We start from the raw sequence: 22,906 nt of genomic DNA on the forward strand, positions 1-22,906 counted from the left end.
TGCTTACTGCTTCCTTGGTAAAAATTAAAATGTCTTTCGCCAGCAGATATTTAAACTCACATCTCGATCAACTATGAAACAACCCAAAAGGAGCCACTAAGCTAGAATGCTTTTATTGTTAATCGTTATATAATTTTAACTTGCATGCACATTTACTATTTGTATATAAATACTGTCATGCTGACGTTTTCAACTGCATTACTTCTAGAGATAGCCGTTCTCACTCTTGCTTTAGGAATTGGATGCCATTCTAATTTCTTTTAATTGCATTACATAGGACATGGGCAAGCATGTACTTCAAGCCAGATTATTTTTCATTTATCAAGAAAGCTATCCACCAAGACAAGCATCACAAACAGAACAGGTGAAGCCATTACAAGGGTAAACATAAAAAGTTATAGCAAGGTTGAAATTTTTCTGGAACTTTGGACAGTATGAACCAATCTTTTAACTCGAGAGACTCAATAATGATAATAAATGCAATCCAAGTCTTTGTGCTTAGTATGCATGCCTTCTCTTTTGCCCAGCCAAAAGCAAAGTTGTAGATCTCACGAAACTTTTCTAGATGATCATAATAAAAGAAGATTAATTTAGTAACAAAATAGTTGAAATTCAACATATTATGCTGAAGCTGATCAAATCAATCTTCTCCTAAAGCGTTTTAGTTTCTCATCAAGATATATGTCAACATACGAACTGTCATTGTCACCAGCAACATGACATATGAAATAGGAGCAACGTGGGTTATAATTTATAACTACTTGCAACTAATGAGGAAAATTGAATGTCATGTATTCATACGCTCATCTTTCAGCTCAGAACGCATAAATTGCATACGATCGCGGAATTTCTCCAGCGAATCTATCCTGATATTAAAAATATAAACTCTGTTATTATTGGAATTAAAAAGAAACAGCAAACTAACATAGAACTTGACCAATAGTTACCCAAGAGCTTGCAAACCACCAATGAACTCCTGCTTGGAAAATTCACACATAGTGGCTGCCTTCATGTGCCAAGAAAGAACTAGCTACAGCAAAGGCAACAACCCCATGTTAGCTAAAACTTTGCTGAATGATTAGAGTATAATGTATTTACTTGACAAATGACAACTAATAACTTGATCATGAGAAACAAAAGACTCCTGGTATATATTGCAAACACTGGCCCAATTTCTTAAGATTGTTTGGCAAAATGTTTAAGAGCTTTTGAAATTAATTTGTCAATCAATTACAAATATAACATAATAAAACCCTAGTCAAGTTGAGTTTATTCATCAATAAGAGAATGAGGCACGAAACAGAAGTTCAAGATCAAATAAAATGAAAGAAAAGGAAAGTCATTAGTATAAGCTTAGTAACAAATGATGGACGCGAAAAACTAAAAACAGTGGGAAACAGGCTCTATAAATCATCAAAAGTCATTCAGCTTGCAGTCATAAGTTGCTTGAGTATATTCATTAATTAGGCAATGAAACAGCCAGTTTAAGATCAAATAGAAAGAAGGAAAAAATACTATAAGGCCATGTTTGTTTAGCGGCATAGGGGGCTGGATTGTATTAGTATGGGTGTGGGTCCCACCCACACCTTGTTTGGTGATGATTTGGGAGGAGGGATTAACAGTGTGAGGGGCTTAGTAATCTCCCTCAGGAGGGGGATTAGCTTGGCTAGATTTTGGATAGGATTAGAAAAATAGTGAGCGGATTGAGTCTATTCTATATAAAAAAATTATTTTTTTAATTTTCAGTAATTCTGATAAATAAATAAAAGATATTAAACTCCTTTCCCTTTAAAAATTATATTATGAAATTACTATTCAAAGTGAGTCCTCTTCACTACTTATTTCTCTTGTTTCAAACTGCTATATGTTAACAAATAACAAATAAACGATCCCCTTGTCTCATATCACTCAAAGTAATTGGAGGAAACAAGAAAGAAATAAAATTGAACGCCACAAAAGTATTGCACTATGAAGATAGAGGCATCTCACCAATTGAAGCATTACTCAATATCAAACTTTTCTTTTGGAAACATGTAAAACATTACCTTTTTCTATTTTGAATAAATATATGATGGGTGAAAAAAGATGAGGCAAAGGTGTGGTGCTAAATCATAGAATAGAAAAGGATGAATATGATGAGAAGTGAGATGACATAAAATATAACATTGAGATGAAGCCTAGCATTAGGCTACCAAAAAACAACCATAAAGAGATGGCATGGGCTGGTAGTGTGGATTAAGGTGATACTTGCGTCTTTCTTTCAATTAACTTGATCAATTATCATGAACTGATTATTCTTATACTGAAAAGTAGCAACCTTGCATGCCTACATGGACAGTGATACCTTATCAATTCTAGAAGCCTTACCTGCTGCATGAAAATCAATGAAAATATATGAGGTATAGGGCAAGAATGCATGTCTTCAATTGCATAGAGGAGCAAGTCTACAAGACTAGACCATTCCAGAATTTGTTGCTTTAATACAAGGCAAAGGAAAACTATACCAGTTTTGCACATTGATGTTAGGACAACACAAAACTATACTAATCATTGTTAATATTTTTTATTTTTGTCTCTCACCATGATGGGTATTTATTGAGTGGCACATGTCAAACAGTTATGACCTCTAAGGTACAAATGTTACTGAGTTTACAAGGTGCAGACTGCTAAGCTTAATTCCTTTGTAGATATCAGCATCTGATGGTGAAAAAGGGAAAATCAGGTGCATTTTGGGGTCCATACTAGTCGAAAAGTGTAGTATATTTTTGTCTTCATCTTCAAAATCCTCTACCTTTCAACACCCATGTTTTAATCTGCTATCTCGGAGACATCACAAATGAGTTGGACACACCCATGTTTTAATCTACTATCTCGGAGACATCACAAATGAGTTGGACACGACAAGTAATTTGAGCGCGACTCATATTTGATACATTAAGAGCATATTTAAATGAGCAAATTATAATATAGAAATTAAATTATTAAATTATAGGACTCACATTTTAGTACTTGATTTCAATTTCTATTATTTAAATTAGATTCCGATGAAAATTTCATTCAATAAAGTTGACAATTTTTTAATCATCCAATTAATAACACAAGAGAATGTCCCACTGTAAAGTTGATTTATTAGGTTGAAAGTTAAAGTTGATTTATTAGGTTGAAAGTTAAGATATAATGTCCCACTGTAAAGCACCATAAGAGAACAAATATAGACAGCACAGAAAACAATTCCACTGTCATTGTTTCTATATAATGGGTTAGGCTTGTGGCTTAGAATTTTGAGAAGCCTTAATAGACATTTTATCAAACAGTTTGAAGGCAAGAAAAAAAAACAAAAAACAAAAAACACAAATCCTTTGTTATTAAAGTTTTGCTTTTAAAAAAATGTACATATTCAGTAAGAAAATGTACATATTCAGTAAAAAAAAAACGGTTTGAAATCACCTTATGATCGTCCAAGATGCTAATCTTTTAAGGGAGTTCGCCACATCAAGATTGTCTGGGATGTGAGTGAAGAAGATCAGGACGGGAGAATTCCTTCCCATATCTCTATCCTCATCTGATTGTTTGAGATAGAGTGAGGGTGAGAGTGAAAGATCAATTGATTGAGAATGAAAACAAGAACATGACAACAAAAGCATGAGAATGCAACTGAGAGAGAGGGAGAGTTGACTGCTGGTGACAAAGTTCAGAGATCGTGAGAGTTGAGAAGAAGAGGAACTGTGAATTTGTTAGAGATTGCCGATTGATGAAGGGCAAGTGGAGAAGAGATGGACTGTTGCACTCAAAAAATTTTCAGACAGAGAGAGAGTAAGAGCGGGAGATATTTTATATGGATGGTTATTGGATCAGCTGTAAAACGATCTTACTTTGCGTATACAGACACATTTCAGAGTCACCTTTATGGCGAGTGTGGTCTGAGGGTATGAGGATCAACGAGAGATCAATGTGGTCGTAGGTCGAGTGTGGTCTGAGGATCTGTGTGAGGGAAAGACAGAGGCACTACAACAAATTGCAGAATTGGCGACTAAAGTTTCTTTTTTCGTCGCTGAAAGTAGTAGAATTGGCGACTAAAATGGAATTAGTCGCCAAAATTGGTCACTTTTGCCGACTAAAACAGTTTAGTCGCCGAATACAAGGTTTTTAGCGACCAAAAGGCAGTTTAGTCGCCGAATCTGGGGGTTTTAGCGACTAAAGGTAGTTTAGTCGCCGAATGTGACAGTTTTTGGCTACTAAAATAATTTAGTCGCCAAAAGTGATGGTTTTGGCGACTAAAAAACAGATTGGTCGCCAATTGTAGGTGTTTTGCCGACTAAAAACATATTGGTGGCTGAAAGTGAAGCTTTTTGGCTACCAAAAAAAAAAATTAGTAGCTAAAAATTGAGTATTGGCGACTAAAATTCAGTTTAGTAGCCAAAAGGTGATGTTTTTGGCGACTAAAAACAGGTTTAGTCGCCAAAAGTGCATATTTTTAATTGCAACTAATTTTTTTAGCGACAAAAAAATCATTAGTAGCCCAAAATAATAGAATTGGCGACTAAATAATGGTTTTAGTCGCCAAAAGTGGCCTAAATTTTTTTTTAATAAAAAATTTATTTTTTACATAATTTATATTCAATAAAAATAATTATATTTATATAATTAGTTTTGTATTAATACCGATTAATATACTATATAAATAATATATATTGCATATACATTCATGTGATGTTATAGTGGCATACTGGAGGGAGTGTTTGGTTAAAGGTTTAGAATGTGAAAGGGTTAGTGGTTCGAAACTCAGCAAATGCAAAGAAATAAGATTTTTTTTTTTTTTCACGGAATACCTTTGGCGACTAAAATTAGTCGTCGCCAAAAGTGTTGCTTTGGGCGACTAATGACTTTGGTCGGCGATTCATGGCTATCGGCGACTAAAATATCAGTCGCTGAATGTATAATTTCCGAAAGTGTAATTCACTATTGGTGACCATGACTTTCGTCGCTAAAACACCTGTTTTTGCCGACTAAAATTTGTTTAGTCGCCAATACCTCTGCCGACTAAGTACTGGCGACAAAATGGGCGACTAAAACATTTAGTCGCTGAATCTAAAAAATCCACTTTTGGCGACTAAACAGGGACTTTTGGCGACTAAAAATTTAGTCGCCAAAGGTGATTTTTGTTGTAGTGAGGGCAATGGCAAATTTCAAATTCCCGCCCCACGTTTCAAATTTCCCCCCAAACTTTTGGCGACCAAAAGACCAAATTAGTCGCAGAAAATGTTCTTTCGCCGACAAACTTTTTTAGTCGCCAAATCTCAATCAACGGCGACTAAAAAATTAGTCGCTAAAAGTACTAATTTTGGGACTATTTTTTTTTGTTACTGAAAATAAGTTTTTCGCGACCAAATTTTTGGTCGCCAAAAAATATGTGACCTTCCGCGACCAAATTTGTAGTTAGTCGGCAAAAGCATACCACTTTCTGTGACCAACTCAAATTTTGTTCGCCAAAATATAACCTTCTGCAACCAATAATATTTGGTCGCCAAAATTAATAATCATTCGCGACTAATTAATATTTGGTCGCCAAATGTCATTTTTTTGTGACCAAAATTTTTTTGGTCGGCAAAAGTGGTCGCAAAATGTGTAAATTCTTGTAGTGAAAATCTGGTAGTCTTTTCTGGACACATAGAATTTCTGTTAATTTTATGTAAAAAAAAATTCACAAGAATGATGTGATAATGTTATTTTCGTAAATATAATCCAACTCAAACTAGGGCTCCATTTGGTTTGGTTTTGAAAAATAATTTTTCAAAGTCATTATTTTTTCGTATTTTTTTTTTATTTTTAATGATTTTTTTTTCATATTTTAGTTATTTTTTTAATATTTTAGATGCATCTAAATTAGGTGCATCTAAAAAAAAATTACCCAAATATGAAAAAAAAATTTATCAAAAGACATAAAAAAATCACAAAAAATATCAAAACTCGAGAACTTATTTTTTTTTTACAATTATCTTTCATTTTTTAGTAATTTTTTTCATATTGGAATCAATTTTTTACTTTTTAAATGCACCTAATCTAGATATATCTAGAAAATAAAATAAAATTGAATTAAAATATAAAAATATTTATTAAAATTAAAAAAATACGAAAAGCAATAATGATTTTAAAAAATTATTTCCCAAGACCAAATCATTGTTTTGCAGCGATCAATAAGTATATACAATTTATTTGAAAAATTATATATATATATATATAATGAAGCAAATATTTTTAATGCATTTACATTATTATATAATGTATTTACTTGACCATGGTTTATATAATTTTTCAGGGATTTGAGCTTCAACAAATTTACTGGACAGAGTGCTGATTCGCTGTTCAATTTGAGCTCTCTCTCTTACTTGTAATAAACATCTTGTACTGATCCAACAGAGATGAAGTTATTTTTTGGTGGTATAAATTATTAGTAGTATTTCTTTTTTATATACGAAGGACATCATTTTTGTATGATTATCTGTTCGTATGGAATTATTATTTTGGGTTGGATTATAGTTGGTTTGTATAGAATTTGATGTTACAAAACCAAATTTTTGGATGGTTGAAAGTGAAATAGAAATAGACATATGTATTGTTTTGTTTATATACAGGGGCAGATTGCACGAAATAAATACAGATTGTGTAGAAATTAATAATAATAATAATAATAATAATAATAATAATAAATAAATAAATAAAAAACACTAAATAAAGTTTTTGGTGACTAAATATTTAGTAGTAAAAAAAACAAAATAAAACTTGTTGGCTACTAAAAATTTAGTAGCCAAAAACAAACCAAAGATGTTTTGGCGCCTAAAAATTTAGTAGGGAAAAATATATGAGACTTTAGATGACTAAATAGTTTAGTAGCTAAAAAAAAATATGAAAATTAATTTTTTTTGGCGACTAAATATTTAGTAGCTAATAATAAATGATACTTTGGGCGACTACAAATTTTAGTCACTGAAAATAAAAATTAATTTTATTTGAAAACTTTTGGCGACTAAATATTTAGTCGCCAATTTATGACTTTTGGCTACTAAAAAATATTTAGTCGCTAATACCTCGTATTTTTCCCTACTAAAACATTAGTAGCCATTTATAGGACTTTTGGCGACTAAATTTTTTTAGCCGCCAAAACCTTCCCCGACCATTTTCCCGCGACAAATCTAGCGAGCAAAATATGTAGTCGGGAAAAGATTTTGGCAACTAAAAACCTTACTATTAAAATTTTAATGGGACTTGAGAGTTCAAAACTCTTAATTAAGACTTAATGGAGTATAAGTTCATAACTTGTGTGTAAATACTTAAATCATAAAATTTAATTCGAAGGTTTAGAACTCTCACAAGTCTTGTTATTAGAAAGATTATTTCCCATATATAATATATATAGATATTTAATGGGACTTGAGAGTTCAAAAATTTTAATTAAGACTTAATAGAGTATAAGTTCATAAATTAAGACTTGTGTGTAAATACTTTATTTTTAAATAATAAATAAAAATTAATCAAGAAATTTAGTATGTGAGTTTGGAAATAAATAAAAATAATTTTATTTTTTTAAATGTAATTTTGAAAGCTTACTATATTGAGTTTTGAAAGAAGCCTTCTTATACATTTTGAAAAGATTATTATGTTAGTTATAGCATAGATAATGTGACCATTTGAAAGGGTTTTTTTTTATATATATATACTAGCGTATGCCCGTGCCTAAAGGCACGATGTAAATAATATTAAGATTAAAATGCAGTTATAAAAATATATTTAACAGACTGTATTTTACAATTCCAAACAAATCAAATATAAAAAAAAATTAAATATCAAATAATACATACCAGCCAGTGCTCTGCAATTTAAAAAAAATTAAAATTAAAATGCACACCAATTAGTGCTACTGTTGCCAATCAAATTATAACTACATAAGAAAATTTTAACTGCTCATAATTTTTTAGCTTGCTAATTGACTGTCAACTGCTCATAATTTTTTGCTGATACAATTTCCTTTTTATTCCATTATGATGATACATTTTCCTTTTTATTTTCAACATGTGTACATGTAGAATAACCTTTAAAAGGAAAATCACTTTATAACTATTATTACATTCTTAGGAATCACCAAGTTGATGGTCCTCCAAAGTGATCATGAGGCCAAATATGATGTTTTCATACTCCTATTTCACGTGTCATACTGATTCAACATTACTGTTTCATATATATATATACAAACACACACACACACGTCACTGTTGGAAACCTTATTCATATCCAAATGCATGTAATGTGAAGCACATAATGATTTAGTCGAAGATTCAAATGACTCTCTCTAAAAGATATGGATGCTAACATCCATCACAACTTCTTGCATAAAAAAATTTATGCAGTAGACAACAACAAAGTAAGATGGGAAGCAAAAATGCAACTCCTCAAAACAACTCCTCTTCATACATTCCTTTTAAATCCATAGTTTCATACATCTTTCTTAATATCATAACTGAAAAGAGACATGTAGTTAAAGTATAATGTCAAAAATTTCAAAAGAGAAAAAAGAAAGTTCATAGAGATACACATATAAAGCCCAAAAATCATGGCCTTATTAAATATCGTAAAGATCTTTGGTGAGATTTCTGAAAACAAATGCCAAATCTTCCAAACAGGAAAGACCAATTTGAAATTTTTTTAGATGAAAGACCAATTTAAAAGCAGAAAACACAAACAGGAAAGACCCACTTAATTTGGAGCCAAGAGTCTTTACCTTAATGTGAAGAGTCTGTGTGTTAGCAATCAAACATAAGAAATAGAGTGATCTTTACCCTGACCATACATTTCAAGCAGCCAAACTTTATTAATAAATCAATCAAACTCTGCTAATTTGCTGCATAAAACCTTCAACCTTGCTAGCAAAAGAACATTAATCAATTGAAGAGTCCAAGGAGCCTCACTGAGACATAAAATACAAAATGTCATATTAAAGCATTAAATTCGGATGAGATAAATTTGAACATACATATGAATATATATATATACATGTGGAAATTGGACACGTCAAAAAAACAAAGCGCACATTAACTACAATCAGTAATAATACTGAAACAAAACACTCGAGTTGCCTCCACTCCTGTATACTTGATGTAGGCAACATGAAATCTTTTCCACCCCATTCAACATGCAAAACTATACTCTTCTTAAATCATATCTAACCAAGTTTTTTTCATTACACCTCACTGTATTATCTAAAGCATTTATGTTGGCCTCTTAGCAGCTTCATCTAAAATTAAGTTGACCACCTTGCAATTCCAATACTCAATAAAATGAACAACAATTCCAAACTTCTTCAATTAACACTTGGAATTAAATACAGCATTTGACCATAAATATCCATTCCTATTAAAAAGGTTAATACGGTACAAAAATGTAATCACCATTGTCTCATATCATCCATAGCATAAATATCTCATCAAAGTTTGTAGTAGTCCAGTTCTAAGAGTAAAGCTAAATCCTAAATAAATGGAACTCACCACAACTTACCAATTACCAATATTGCATAACTAAACAAATTAAAATCACAAATGTAACAAAGAAGTAGCAATAAATACTCTACTCTTATACATCTTCTAACAACACCACACAATGCATCATCAAGATCGTCACGAAACATGATGAACCCAAACACAGCCACAAAGAACATCAATTTAAACCTTAGAGACACAGGGTTTGAGAGAGAGAGAGAGAGAGGTACCGGAGGGGGTTTGAAGCAAAGATGATGACGGTGGCTGTGGTGGTGGTGATATCCAGATAATACCTAATTAACAAATCAATTTTACTCTGTTATATGATGGAGGAGGAGGTAGAAATCAAACATGATAAAATGAAGTCCATAGTCACCACATTTAATCAGAAAGCAAACTACTTAGAATGAAGTCCAAGTGTATGATAACATATTTAAACATTCAATTTAAAAATCTATAAACAAATAAAGAATGTTGATCGGATCCAAACCCACCAATTTTTTTTTTTAAAAAAAATGGAACCCAGTTTGGTGGCATATAAGCCTACCAAACTTTAAATAATATTAAGATTAAAATGCACGAATCCCATTTTTTTTAATATAAAAAATAAAAAATAAAAATTGAAATAAAAGAAGAAGAAGAATTCCAATAAAAATAAAAGCCTTTAAGTAAAGAGATGATAAAAGGTAAAAGGAAATACATAACCTGGAATATGATAAAAACTGCAATCTTATTCCAACATACAAAGATTGTTTGAACAGATAGGAACATCTCAAATGTGGGCGCACGCACGCACGCACACACAAATCACATTTTTTACAGTAGAAACTACAACAAACAATCTGGTAATTCCTGATCATGGCATCATCAGCTTTTCCATCTTCTACTTAGCAATTATGGCATTTTATTGCTTTGCAAAATGAACTCAAATCAATGTTATTTTTCTTATAAAAAACTACAGGCTAATAATATGAAAAAGGAAAAAGAAGAAAAAAAGAAAAAAGTTCCACAACAATAGAAGCGTGTTTGAACAGATTAGAACATCTCAAATTATTCAATTTTATTTTTTGGGGTAGTGTAGTGTAGCGTAGCATAGCTCTCATGTTGGGAAAATTACAGTGATACTCTGAAAAATATTCGAAACCTTTAGAAAAGTATCCACAATTCTTCACATAATGATATAATAGGATATGTATCAAATTTCAAAAATTGTGTTTATCATTCACATTTTTTTAAAAAATAAGGAAATTATTCTTCTTCTTTATCTGGCAAAATTCGATTTCTGTGATGGGAACATGGGACAATTTTTTAAATGCAATGCATCAGATTTGAATGTTCATCCATTCTATGTTATTCGTCAACTATTTGTTTTTCATTGCACGCAAATACATGAATTTTTTATGTTAGCTTAGAATATGCCAATTTTAATTCAATAATGTACTAATTTTCCAATCAACGGTAAGAGATTTAATCAGCTAAATTAATCTCCATCATAAAAAATTCTCTCTTATGTCTAGAATTGCCAAATCATTTCAAACATGTACAAATTGCAAGTACCTACTTTCCTGTTCTCCCAAGTGATATAAATCAGAATTTTTGCAAATCCATCAGTTTCTCTATGGAATTCTAACTCCTCTCAATAATTTCTCAAATATCTTGCAGATTATAAATTACTGTGATGTCAGATCAACAAACTAAATGATTACTCACCTTCCTAAATTCAATTTTCCACCCATAAATCACAATATCGGCCCCTCATCAATTTAAAAATAAATAAACAAATAAAGAATGCATCTAATTTCGTACCTATCCCAATTTAAAACAAATGAGTTAATATGTTTACACTTTAACAGTATAGTAAGGATTTTCAAAGTTGTCCATCTATTAAATGCATTCAAACTAATAGACACATTGTCTTCGAGTTAGACACATTATTAAACAAATGTTGGATTATGTCAAGTTATACAATAATTTGGAATGGAAGCTTTTCCGTGAAGAAGATTATTTCGGCTTTAACCCTAGGGCAGCTAATGATGTGTAGTTTATATGCAGTTTCCTCTCAACTCTTCCCTACCATTTATCTAATCAATAATCTTGAATCGGAAAATGGTGCAGGTTTGTTTATGTAGATTTAAATCTATGGATCTCATCTTTTAGGATGAAATGATCTATTCGTAAGTTGAAGCAACATTACAATCAATTTGCCCAGTAAACCAAAAACTATGTTATGTACTCCCGGAAACTTAGTATGCAGAATATATGCAGGAAGAATTAGTGAAAATCGAATGAATTGGAAAAGTGAGTGACAATTTTTCTATAATAGTAATCGAAATTTGGCAATTGAATGTTATAACCTTGCATTAACATATATGCACATACAAATTTGATTGCAGTCGACTCGCAAATGCAAATTCAGAAACTCCAGAAGTTTGTTTTTAAACTACCATTAAAATCCAGAGCCAATAAAAAAAAAATTGAGAAGGGAAAAAAATCTACCTTCTAAATGATCCAAAGAGAGGTTGCAACTCTTTAAAACTGGCAAAGGTTTGTGATTGTCTAGAGGAATCGGAGGCCCTTGTTTGAATATTACAGAAAAATTCTTTTAATTTTATTTGAACTCTTTTGGATTTAATTTTTTTCTTTTCAACAGAGAGAGAAGGGGAATAGAGACAGAAATATTACCTTGCACAGATAGAAGCCTCAGGTTTAGTGTAGCTCTGAAGTAGCTCTACCGGAGAGCTCCAATCGGGGTTCGAAGCAGATTCTGCACACCATACCAAACAATACAACAATTTAAAAAATAGTAAACAACACAACAATTTAAAAAATAGTAATCGAAATTTGGCAATTGAATGTTATAACCTTGCATGACAATTGAATGTTATAAACAAAATTAACATATATGCACATACAAATTTGATCGCAGTCGACTCGCAAATGCAAATTTAGAAACACCAGAAGTTTGTTTTTAAACTACCTAGTGTATGCCCGTGCCTAAAGGCACGGTATAAATATTGTTAAGATCAAAATGAGTGTAACATTTATGGAATCTGTAATTTATTTAATAATTTATGGAATCTGTAACATTTTTTGATAAAAATACTGAAAAATATAAAGAATTATTATTCTTCTTATGGATTAAAATATAATTTATTTAATTTGTTGCAAAAAAAAAAAAATTGAGGTCAAATTATACATGCGCCGAAGAGCCCCACACATAAAATAAAATAAAAAAATAAGCCTAAAACTCTACACCACCCACCCACGGTCCTTTCTCGCTCTCTCATTTTCTCAAATTTCAAATTTTAAAACACACTCATTCTCTCTCTCTCTCTCTCTCCTCAAAACACACTTTGCTACTGCAAGAAGAGGAGGGAAAATCTATAAAGACCAACAAAAAAAAATAAAATAAAGAATTATTACAGATCGTTCAGTTTAATTTATAACAGAATTTTGGTATTACATTTTGGATGTTAAAACTTACAACATTATAATTTGGATTTATATAGGTAGGTTTTACTTGACTATTATTTAGTCCTTTTTAATTATGCAAGTGGCGGAGATTTTCTTAAGTTCATCTTAATAATATTATGTACTTTAAATTAAATTGATTAAATTATTAAATTGCATTCATTTTAAACTCAAACACCTCTCATATTCACACATGCTTTCCAAGTTCAAAACATGCCTAAGTTTTTGAAGAATTTATGGGGTGAATAAATGTCAATCTACAGAGGCAAACATAAAGGCTAGGCTGGGCGAACATTATGCTCACATGAACTTGAGCAGTTTAATCCATGATTATTTAGATTGGCATGGGACCATTTTGCAAGCTCAGATGCATTGGCATAGCCTAAAAGGCCTATCAATGCACACCAAGCTATAGATACTTAAATAGATTCCTAACTCGTAACTGTGATCGACAGTAAAAATAAATAAATTGCATGATCACAGAGGTTATTCTCAAAACAAAGTTCTTGCCCCTGAAGCTTAAATTTTGAAATGCATTAAACTACACATGATATTTAATGACTGATAAACCTTGGCCAACCTGAATCCTGTACTACACACACCCTGACCATGATGTAGTTTAAGGGAGTGGGCACCAAAGAAAAAATGAAAATGCAAGTGCCGCCAAAGCTATGTATTCAAGAACAAATGTCCAGCAAACATTCCACACTATAACAATTATAGCGGATCACATATTTCCACAATAATTTATTAAGGTTGCGTTGCGTTCGCTGGAATGATTTTAGGCAAGAATGGAATGGCCATTCTCCTAAATTGGTGAATGGTGATTTCATTTCCCATGTAAATTCCTTTTTTTTTTTACTTAACCAAACATGAGAACGGATATTCCGATGGAATGAACCAAACTAAACAGGTACACAAAAGACCATCCAGAACTTTCATGCCATGTGCCAATTGAACCGTTACATCAATTGAACCATATCCTTATTCATGCCATAACCAAGAGTTGAATAGGTCAATAAAGTTCAAACCCATCTCCCATAACTCAAAAAATCACAAACTTTAATACACCAAAAAAATAATAATAATAAAAATAAAATCTTGCATCCAACAAATAAGTACTGCATAAAATCATATTCATGCCCTTACCTTCTGTTTGAGTCTCAGATTTCTCTTTGCAAGAACTGAATGCTCCAAAACAACTCATCTCTTTCACTCACAAACACTTCTGATAGGGACTGAAAAAGCTTAGCTTGCAATCACATCTTCTCTTCAATCCAACACCTACCCAATTTTCCAACCACACAAACACTTACCTAATTAGTCACCAAAAGACACATCATTGACAATAACACCAAAACCCACATCGATCAAATCAAATCAAATCAAGACCAAACCTGTGTTTTTCGAAGCTATTTCAATCGAATCGCGTTACGCAAAAGAATTGGGAACAACCCATTGGGTGGCTCATCACCATCTTCTGAACATCCTCCCTCTTAATTAGGTTTCTAACCCACCTCTTGGGCTTGTGGCATGTATGATTTGGTTTAGTTTTTTCTACTGTGCTGTTTTTGTATTGACCTCTGTTAAAAAAAAAAAAAAAAATTTGACACAGCTTTATTTTTTTTTTAATTTTATCATCTGATATGAAACCAAATAAAGAAAAAAATAACTAAAAACTTGAGCTTTATTGAAGAAAGATTTTCATTTTATGTATGGCAAAGGATCAAAGATTTTCATTTTATATATTTTTTAATTGAATTTTTTTATAGCTTTGTTGCAATTATTGGGAGGGAGAATAGGAGAGTTTCAGACAGTTTGAGAGAGGTGGTCAATGATGGATGGGATGGGAGTTTCAGACCCTTGCCCTTGGCTCTTCTGTGAGGGTTGTGTGCAACCACATTCGGTAGGCCATGGTCTAGCAATATGCAAGGTACAGAAAAATATGATGCCTCTCATAACTTAAATAACATTAATAAGATCAATAGGTAACAGATTCATATTGCAACTTCCAAATAAATTGAAATAAAGCTTTAATGGATAGAACATTCTAGCTTATGTGTTAATGACTTTAATAAGGATTTTCTTTTTAACACTAAAGGAGTTAATACTGAATTGAAGAGTTTGAAGTTAATTTCTACTGAAATGAAAATGCCTATGAGAATATAAGTTGAAGAGTTTTCTTTGCAGTTTTCTATGAGAATATAAGTTAATTTCTATCTCACCACATTTGAACACAAATAACAAATAACAATTAGTGATTGTTCTTTCTCAATTTTGCAGTTGAAGTATACCACTCCGGAAACAAAGAAACGACCTTGAAGCCCAACAATTCCAATAATCAAAACATCAATGTACAAAGAAACTCTTCAATCCCAATATAAGGAAATTAAACACAAACAAAAATAAAAGAAAATAGTATGATCCATCAATCTAGATATAAAAACCTAAAATCAACTCAATTTTGCAGTTGAAGTATACCACTCCGGAAACAAAGAAACGACCTTGAAGCCTTAAACACAAACAAAAATAAAATAAAATAGTATGATCCATCGATCCAGATATAAAAACTTAAAATCAACCAACAGTGAGAGAGAGAGAGAGAGAGAAATTAAAAGGTAAAGTGAGGCTATTAGTATATATACAGAAGAGTGACATTTAATTTTTTTTTTTTATTTTCTGTTGTTTGGTTGACGTATTTACTAATACTTTGAAAAAGGGTGGGCTTTCCATAAATCCATCAAATGAAGACATGATGTGAATTCAAGGCAAGGGGGGGATTGATGTAACTTATTGTTAAAATAAAATTTCATTCAAGCATTTCATCATACATTTACAATGCAGAGGGAGAAGCAAGTTCACAAATTCAATTCTAGAACAAACACATTAACACATGAAAACCCAACAAAAAGTATTTTACAATTTACAATTACTTATGATGCACAAAGAACAAAGAAAAAAAATTTGAACTCCAAGCATACTTACCTAAACAGAATGAAAAGAACGCTTTAGCTGTGCCCCTCAATGTCCAAAACCAATAAGCCAAAAAAAAATGCAGAAAATGACCTAGATTTTTAGTTTGATGGGGTAGATTTACCTCTTGAATTATATATGCAATGTAAACTTCTGGTTTTTTTTTTTTTTTTCGTAGATCACTGTTCCTAAAAATCTTATTCTTCAACCAAAAAATCTTATTCTTCAACACAAAAAGACACACACTTGAATTGATTCGAGAGAAGTTTCATAATAAAATGAAAGACACACACTTGAGAAGAGTGAGCGAAGTGATCAACTCAAGACAAACTTGAATTGGATGATTTGGGATTTTTGTGCAGTTTCGGGAGCAAGCGAGGAGGGAGGGTAGGGAAAAAGAAGAACAGGGAGGGAGAAGCCATCACATACTGTCAAAGACACACACTCACACACAGCTTCACTATTGATCAAAACTGAATCTAAAACTGAATCGCATACAGCCATCACATACAGCCATCACATACTGTCAAAGACACACACTCACACAGCACTCACACACAGCTATCACATACAGCCATCACATACTGTCATGAATTTTAGTTCCAAAACTGAATCTAAATGTATTTCGAACCTTTTACCTCATGTATTTCGAACCTTCTTGTCGGCGACGGCGGGGTAGGGCGTTGGCGTTGGCGGGGCGGGACGACGATGCCCTCCTCTTTCTCTCCTCTCACTGAATCGAAGAAGGTATGGGTCTGGGTCTCCGGCGAGGGAGAGGGCTCGGGATGGGGAAGGGGGATGAGGGAGCGGGAGATGAAGGGAGGAACATAGGAATAGAGGGCTCGGGTTTGGGTCTCCGGCGAGGGAGAGGAGAGGTGGTCGACGGTCATCGCAAGAGAAGAGAGAGCAGCGTATGAAAGAGATAGGAGGAAGAGAGAGATGTACCTGTTAAAGAACAGAGAGGGAGAGGGAGGCAGACGTGGGTAGGTGGAAAAGCTTAGGAGGAGAAGTGATTGGACGGGAGATCTGGACCATTGATATAAACTTGGAATTAATCTCAGTCATCGGATCAAAATATATCTCACATACATTTTTGACATAAATTCAAAAACCATTGTGACTTATTATATAGATATATATATATAAATTTTAGATTTTGTTGAATTGTTTAACATATTTTATAACACATAATTTTAAATTTTAAAATAGAAAAATATACATATATTTTTAAAAAATTATAAATTATAAGAGAGGAAAGTTGGTAGAGAAAAAGGGTTTCCAGAGGTGAGGAAACTTGGTGGCCAAAGAAATGATTTTCTCGAAAAAGAGGAAACTTGTTGGACAAAAAAAACTTGGAAGCAAAGCAAAAGATTCTTTATTTTATATAGGTAGACATCGCATATAACATATTGATGGGTAGATATCGCATTAAAGTCACATATCATTAATATTAATATATAAATAGATACTTATCTTTTTTGTATGGTGGTTGTCGTTCCAAAGTATTCCTTCTTATCAAAGACATAAAGGGGCTAAATTCCTTGCCTCGTCATCGAAAAGGGTTCTTCTGCACATGGGCGATGAAATCCGGCGACCGTTGGTGGAGGTGTTCTCGGTGAGCATCAACCACATCGACGGAGAGAACCTCTACGGCACAATCACAGTCACCGACGCACGGGGTTCTCAATCCATCTACAACCGATCAAGAGATCATTACGAATCCATCAGCCCGGGCCAACCCGTTTTGCTGACTGGCCCAGCTCGATCCATCTTAGCCTGCGACAGCGTCGCCATCGACGTGGCTCTCAAGGATAAGGACGATGATGTCAGCAGCAAGCAGACATGGTGGAACCCTTACCTCGCCACCCCCGATAAGTATGATGAGCCCTTATACGACGACTTTCCTCTGAAGAATGGTTCGGTGACGGTCAACTACGCAGTGTTGAGTATTGCGTTTGCGGCTACTGTGGAAGTTACGTTCGTAAACAGAGGTGGGGAAGGGGAAAACTCGGCCCATGTTTACGGACTGCTTACTGCTCGCAATGGAAACTTGATGAATGAAAGCGTGCTCTTCCGGAAGAAATCAGATGAGCACGTAGATGTAAGGCCTGAGCAGCCCATCCCGTTGTCGAGATCTGTGGTGGCCGTGCCATCGAACTCCTCCCTCATAATTCGGGCGGATCTGATGGATCACGACGGTGAGATTGCCAAGGGCACTGCAGAGTTTCCTGCTCAACTCTCCGGTACATCTCAGAAGAACATTTTCGGACAGCATGGTGAGATCCGAGTTAAGGTCACTTGGACACCATGGTGAGATCCGAGTTAAGGTGAAATCTGCTTGGTCCATGATTTTGCTCCTATTTCTTTACATTGGTTGAAATCTTCTTGGTCCATAATTTGTTCTAAACAAGTTTGGTGTTTTTGTATTGATGCATTCTATGTGTTTGTTGAAAGTCCACATAGAAAGATTTTGTTTGTTAAGACAATTGTTATGTGTATGGTACCTTTATTTCATTGTTGAGAAATGTTGAAGTTCATCACAAAAACCAAACTGTAATGAAGAAATTAATGTAGAGCTGGATTCAATTTCTTATCCAATTTGGAGATGGAAACAATACAGAAACAGATTGAACATTCATTGAACAAAATCTCTTATCCATTGAACAAAAATTAAACTGTTTGAACATTAAACAAAAACCAATGATGGACTACCAATGATTTTGGAGTCATTTTACAACTCTTTCATGGCAGCGTTGCCCACAGCTGGGGCTTAATTGGTTGCGTGAGCTTAATTATAATTATAAAAAATAAAAATAAAAATAAAAAAGGAAAAAGGAAAAAAAGGAAGAGAGATTGGGGTAAGTTTGTAAATAAATAGTCAGGAATTTGTTTCATTTTAATTGGCTCTGTTCTATCTTACAAGTAAAATTACTTTCTACATCATGTAGTGTTTAGAGGTTTGATAAAGTATATTGATTTCAATTTCTTGATGTTGTTCTATATCACTTGATTTTGTATGTGATAATTTTTGGTGGAATTTGATATGCCTATAACCTGAATTGTCTTTGTAGCTTGCTTGTGATCCCTCATTGATGATTCTTATGTAGTAAATGGTTTTTGACTGGTTGTATTCTATTCTCCAAGTTGCTCCCAGCTTGCTTTTTCTCGATACTGTCCTTTCTCTTGAATGATTTTTTTACCATTTCCCAATAGTTTCCTTGATCTCATGTCAATTACTCTTTATATAATATCACTGGGTTTATTTATGAGAAAGCAACTAAATTTTTTCATATTGTTTACTTTCTCATTGAATAGGCACAAGGTAGCTTAATGCAAATGGTAGACAATATTGGAAGCGCATCTCTTAGTCATTCAAGAATTGTGAACAATATAAGCAGTCAAAGTGGATCAATTGCTTCAAAATTTGTTGACTTGAATATAAATGTGGATCCAAATGCCCCCTTTTATTTTTAGTTTTTAAGAGTAATTTTATGACTTTGTTTTGTAAACTTTGGATACTTTGGTTTGTTTAGGATCCAATCAAGTGATTTTGGCCTTAAACAACATATTTTGGAAGGTGACTTATTATTCTCTTGGGTGTTTGGATGATGTTGATATGGTTTTATATTGGCTTAATTCAATTTTGGTTCCAGCTTAATTCAGTTTTGGTGGAAGCTTAATTTAGTTTTATGTTGATATGGTTTTATTTTTTAGAAGGTGACTTGAATTGTGCTTACCTATTTTAAACATGTCTATGCTATATGGTTAGCCGAATAATGGGAAGTAAGGACAGACCCCTGATACCACAGATGTAGTAGAGTGGTTGTAGTTTTAACTCTCTTTGTGTGTACCCTCTTTTTTTTTTTTTTTAACAAATGCTATCAAACCATTGAGAGAAATTAGATATTAAAGTTCTGCTTAAGGATTAAAATGAACAAGAGCTCCTTTGGAATATGTCTAAACTAGTCTTTAATATTTCTCTTTAGGAATATGTCTTATGGTTGCTGAAATGTTAAGATAAGTTACAAGGTTTCTTAGGCTTGTTGAATTGGTGGTAAATTTACAATTTTTTAGTCAGTATCTTAGGATATTTTTTAACATGTTTCATGGGCACTATTTTGATGTGATAAACGTATGGTTTATAGTTTTTAACTTTATATATGTATGTCATATGGTATTTCAGGGGAAAGAAAAAGAGTACTCCTATATTTCATTAAAAAAATCATATTACCATGAATCAGCATCCCAAAAACACACACATTCAGCAGCAACACGTAGAATCCATAAAGATACCCACATTCGTCAACCATTCTACAAAACCATGAGTCCATTCCAAAACCAAATGTATAAGTTTACAACATTCATTTTAATATTAAACAAATTAACACCATTAAACTAGTACACACTATGATTCCTTGTTTCTGTTAGAATCATTCCTCCCCTCATCTTCATTCTTCCTATGAATAAGATTAGGCCTCCATTGGATATTTGATGCATTGCCATGTTGGGTAGTAGGCACCCACCATGCAGAGTAATTGCACTTGCCATCTGCACACTTGAAGTAAAGCCTCCTTGGATTTTTCTATGAGTCTGATATCTTAATGGCTACTTTTTTGTCACATTTGCAACTTCGATTTTCGAAAAGGCGACCATTCGTTGCTTGAACTAGTGGAGGTATAAGCCATTGACATGTTACTCCTAATAATAGGAATTTAACAAATAATTAATACATTATTGAGCATAAAAAATATAATTCTCCGTTCATAATGTCAAATGGCCCATAGAATGAAGAAGGTATATGGTTTTGCTGGTGAAGTTTACTGTTGGAAGTATGATAGCCAAAAAAAATTGGTATTGTTATTCAAAATTACAAAGCATTTCATTGAGGCAAAATGTAAGTCTAGAAACAATAATTTGGCCATTCACAAAGCATTTCATTGAGGCATTTTAGCATACACTTGCAATGCAAAATGTAAGTGTAGGGAGAATCACACCTGCTTTCAACTATCACATATGCCTTCAATTCATCATTTCAACAAGTTGATTTTTCTTTTAAAATCACGACAGAACTCAACAAGTATATTTTCATAACATTCTTCATCACAGGACTTTTGTTCTGTTTTCCAAAAATCCTCTCCAGCTTTTTAGCAAGTATGATTTCAGCAAGTCTATTTTATGAAGTAAGATTTCATAACATTTTTTCATGAAGTATGATTTCATAACATTTTCAGCAAGTATGATTTTTATGAAGTATGATTTCATAACATTTTCAGCAAGTCTATTTCAGCAAGTATGATTTCATAACAGTTTTTTGAAAAATCACACAGCTTTTCATCATGAGGATTAAATGGAGAGGATTTCAAAAAAAAAAAAAACGAAAAAAAAAACAAATTAATCACTAAGCTTTATCATGGAGATTAATGGAAATGATTTATAATAATAAATAAAAAAAAAAAAAATCTGACCTTGGTTGTCAATGGAGGAGATTTGGGGATCTAGGGCTTGGGTAACTGTGCAACGTGTCCATGCAAAGAAGGGATGCCGGAAAACGCAGGAAGCCCGCCACCGCCGTCAATGGGTTGGCTGATTTTGCTCTTGTTTGCTAGACCGAAATAGTGTTTGGGTTTCAATAGAGTAGAGACAGAGAGAGGGAGTCCCAGATTTGGGTTTGAAAAGAGTAGAGAGTGGGATTGTTTTTGGGTTGAATAAGAGAGAGAGATGAAAGGAGAAAGAGAGCCACACGTGTCACAGAGTTCATTCGCGCCTCCCGCGCTCGAGGCCTGAATCATTTTTCATATAAATATGTCACTAGTCATTTATGGCGAGTGTTTTGTTTTAATAAGTTGATTGTAGCTGTGGTATGGTTCTTTCAGGTTCTATATTATTGATTACATATAAAATAATTAGCGTATGCCCGTATCTAAAGGCACGGTATAAATAATGATGAATAGCTATCATTGGTGCAATTTCCCCTTTACTGAATTACTAAAATTCTATGGCACCACCTTTGTTTACAACAATTAATTTCTTCATTAATCCATCATGGAGATCGACAAATAATGGATCAAAAATAGTGCATGTATTAAACACTCAGTATAATAAGGCAAACTTATTGGAAAAGAGCTGCAGATCTAATATAAATTATATAGCCGATGTTGGGAAGTTGGGTTTAAGGACTTAGCAAAAGAAGCCAAAGAAGCCAAAAATGTTGGGTTTGAGGACTTAGCAAAAGAAGCCAAAAATGTTTTTCAAGTTTCAAAATTATATAATGGTAAATACTGCAAGATAAAAGTCAAATCAGTCATGCACTTCAATGCAATAATCAAACAGCATAAAATATAATCATCAAGCCTAATTCATATTGTTTCTTCCAGTCTATCAATTGGGGGTTAGATTATATATATAAAGCTTAAACAGTCAAATGGGAGGTCAGACAAAACAACCCGTGTTCACCTTTCCTTTCCTAAAAATTAGGAAGAAACTTCAATTGGTTGGAGCCCAAGTGTGCCATCAGGAGAAGTAAGAACTTACTTGATTCAGTACATGTGAAAAAAGGGCATAATCAACAAATGCAATTAAGTGCAATTAAGTGCCCTGTAAGTTTTTATGATCAACAATGGAAAAAGGGCATTAAACTTGAAAGAACAATAGACGGGTAATATAATCCTGCTGAGTTGTAGGGCATTACACTTGAAAGAACAATTGAAGTTTGGGTTTTAACATAAATAATAAAAGCATGCCAAATATTTTCAAAAACTGTCATGCTTTATTATATAGATACTCATCCATTTCCTAATACTTTAATAATAATGTAGCTCAAAGAGTTCCTAGAATTTAATCAATTGAGTTTAATCAATGGCAGAATATGACATATTTGCACCAAATAGCATTTTCAGTTGCAGCAAGCCACCAATTGTGAACTAATAGCTTAGAGT

At 32.9% G+C, this 22,906-nt stretch overlaps 3 protein-coding genes and 2 long non-coding RNA genes across 9 annotated transcripts in view; 2 read left to right on the forward strand and 3 right to left on the reverse strand.

The window, feature by feature from the left end:
- Window positions 1–374: 374 nt before the first annotated feature.
- Window positions 375–2,613, reverse strand: LOC114270118 (uncharacterized). The gene is made up of 3 exons (XR_003631850.2): window positions 948–2,613; window positions 802–866; window positions 375–561 (listed from the first exon to the last, which is right to left on the reverse strand). It is a non-coding gene; the product is annotated as an uncharacterized LOC114270118 (long non-coding RNA).
- Window positions 2,614–8,533: 5,920 nt separating this feature from the next.
- LOC114323657 (uncharacterized) lies at window positions 8,534–17,121 on the reverse strand. Of its 3 annotated transcripts, none has more exons than XM_082898079.1 (6): window positions 16,610–17,121; window positions 14,148–14,282; window positions 12,210–12,291; window positions 12,024–12,101; window positions 9,758–9,820; window positions 8,534–8,959 (listed from the first exon to the last, which is right to left on the reverse strand). In XM_082898079.1, exons 2-6 carry the CDS (start codon window positions 14,203–14,205, stop codon window positions 8,872–8,874), a joined length of 369 nt encoding a protein of 122 aa, XP_082754205.1. In that variant the 5' UTR covers window positions 14,206–14,282; window positions 16,610–17,121; the 3' UTR covers window positions 8,534–8,871. The 3 variants fall into 3 exon arrangements, with proteins under 3 accessions (XP_082754205.1, XP_082754204.1, XP_082754206.1); XM_082898078.1 differs by having other exon boundaries at window positions 14,148–14,581; window positions 16,610–17,120; XM_082898080.1 differs by lacking the exon at window positions 12,024–12,101 and having other exon boundaries at window positions 14,148–14,581; window positions 16,610–17,103.
- A 256-nt stretch (window positions 17,122–17,377) lies between these two features.
- Window positions 17,378–19,559, forward strand: LOC114270117 (60 kDa jasmonate-induced protein). Of its 2 annotated transcripts, none has more exons than XM_028211515.2 (2): window positions 17,378–18,298; window positions 19,287–19,559. In XM_028211515.2, exon 1 carries the CDS (start codon window positions 17,545–17,547, stop codon window positions 18,283–18,285), a length of 741 nt encoding a protein of 246 aa, XP_028067316.2. In that variant the 5' UTR covers window positions 17,378–17,544; the 3' UTR covers window positions 18,286–18,298; window positions 19,287–19,559. The 2 variants fall into 2 exon arrangements, with proteins under 2 accessions (XP_028067316.2, XP_028067315.2); XM_028211514.2 differs by having other exon boundaries at window positions 17,412–18,281.
- Window positions 17,415–22,906, forward strand: part of LOC145804385 (uncharacterized) — an 81,811-nt gene continuing 76,319 nt past the window's right edge. For both annotated transcript variants that reach the window (XM_082898076.1, XM_082898077.1), the window contains exon 1: window positions 17,415–17,532. The gene's annotated coding sequence lies outside the window, so the exon portion shown is untranslated. The remainder of the gene's footprint in view (window positions 17,533–22,906) is intronic.
- Window positions 20,249–21,704, reverse strand: LOC145804386 (uncharacterized). Its single transcript, XR_014345995.1, has 2 exons — window positions 21,437–21,704; window positions 20,249–20,669 (listed from the first exon to the last, which is right to left on the reverse strand). It is a non-coding gene; the product is annotated as an uncharacterized LOC145804386 (long non-coding RNA).

Source organism: Camellia sinensis, chromosome 12, assembly GCF_055761805.1.
Source record: "Camellia sinensis isolate YWXY chromosome 12, ASM5576180v1, whole genome shotgun sequence".
Lineage (NCBI taxonomy): Eukaryota > Viridiplantae > Streptophyta > Magnoliopsida > Ericales > Theaceae > Camellia > Camellia sinensis.

Coding starts and splice junctions, on each gene's coding strand:
- LOC114323657 (XM_082898079.1), bottom strand. CDS start 14,205: ATGAGTTGTTTTGGAGCATTCAGTTCTTGCAAAGAGAAATCTGAGACT. Junction 12,292..14,147: donor ATCTGAGACTCAAACAGAAG/GTAAGGGCATGA, acceptor TATGGTGTGCAG/AATCTGCTTCGAACCCCGAT. Junction 9,821..12,023: donor CTCTTTGGATCATTTAGAAG/GTAGATTTTTTT, acceptor TTTGTTAATTAG/GTATTATCTGGATATCACCA.
- LOC114270117 (XM_028211514.2), top strand. CDS start 17,545: ATGGGCGATGAAATCCGGCGACCGTTGGTGGAGGTGTTCTCGGTGAGC.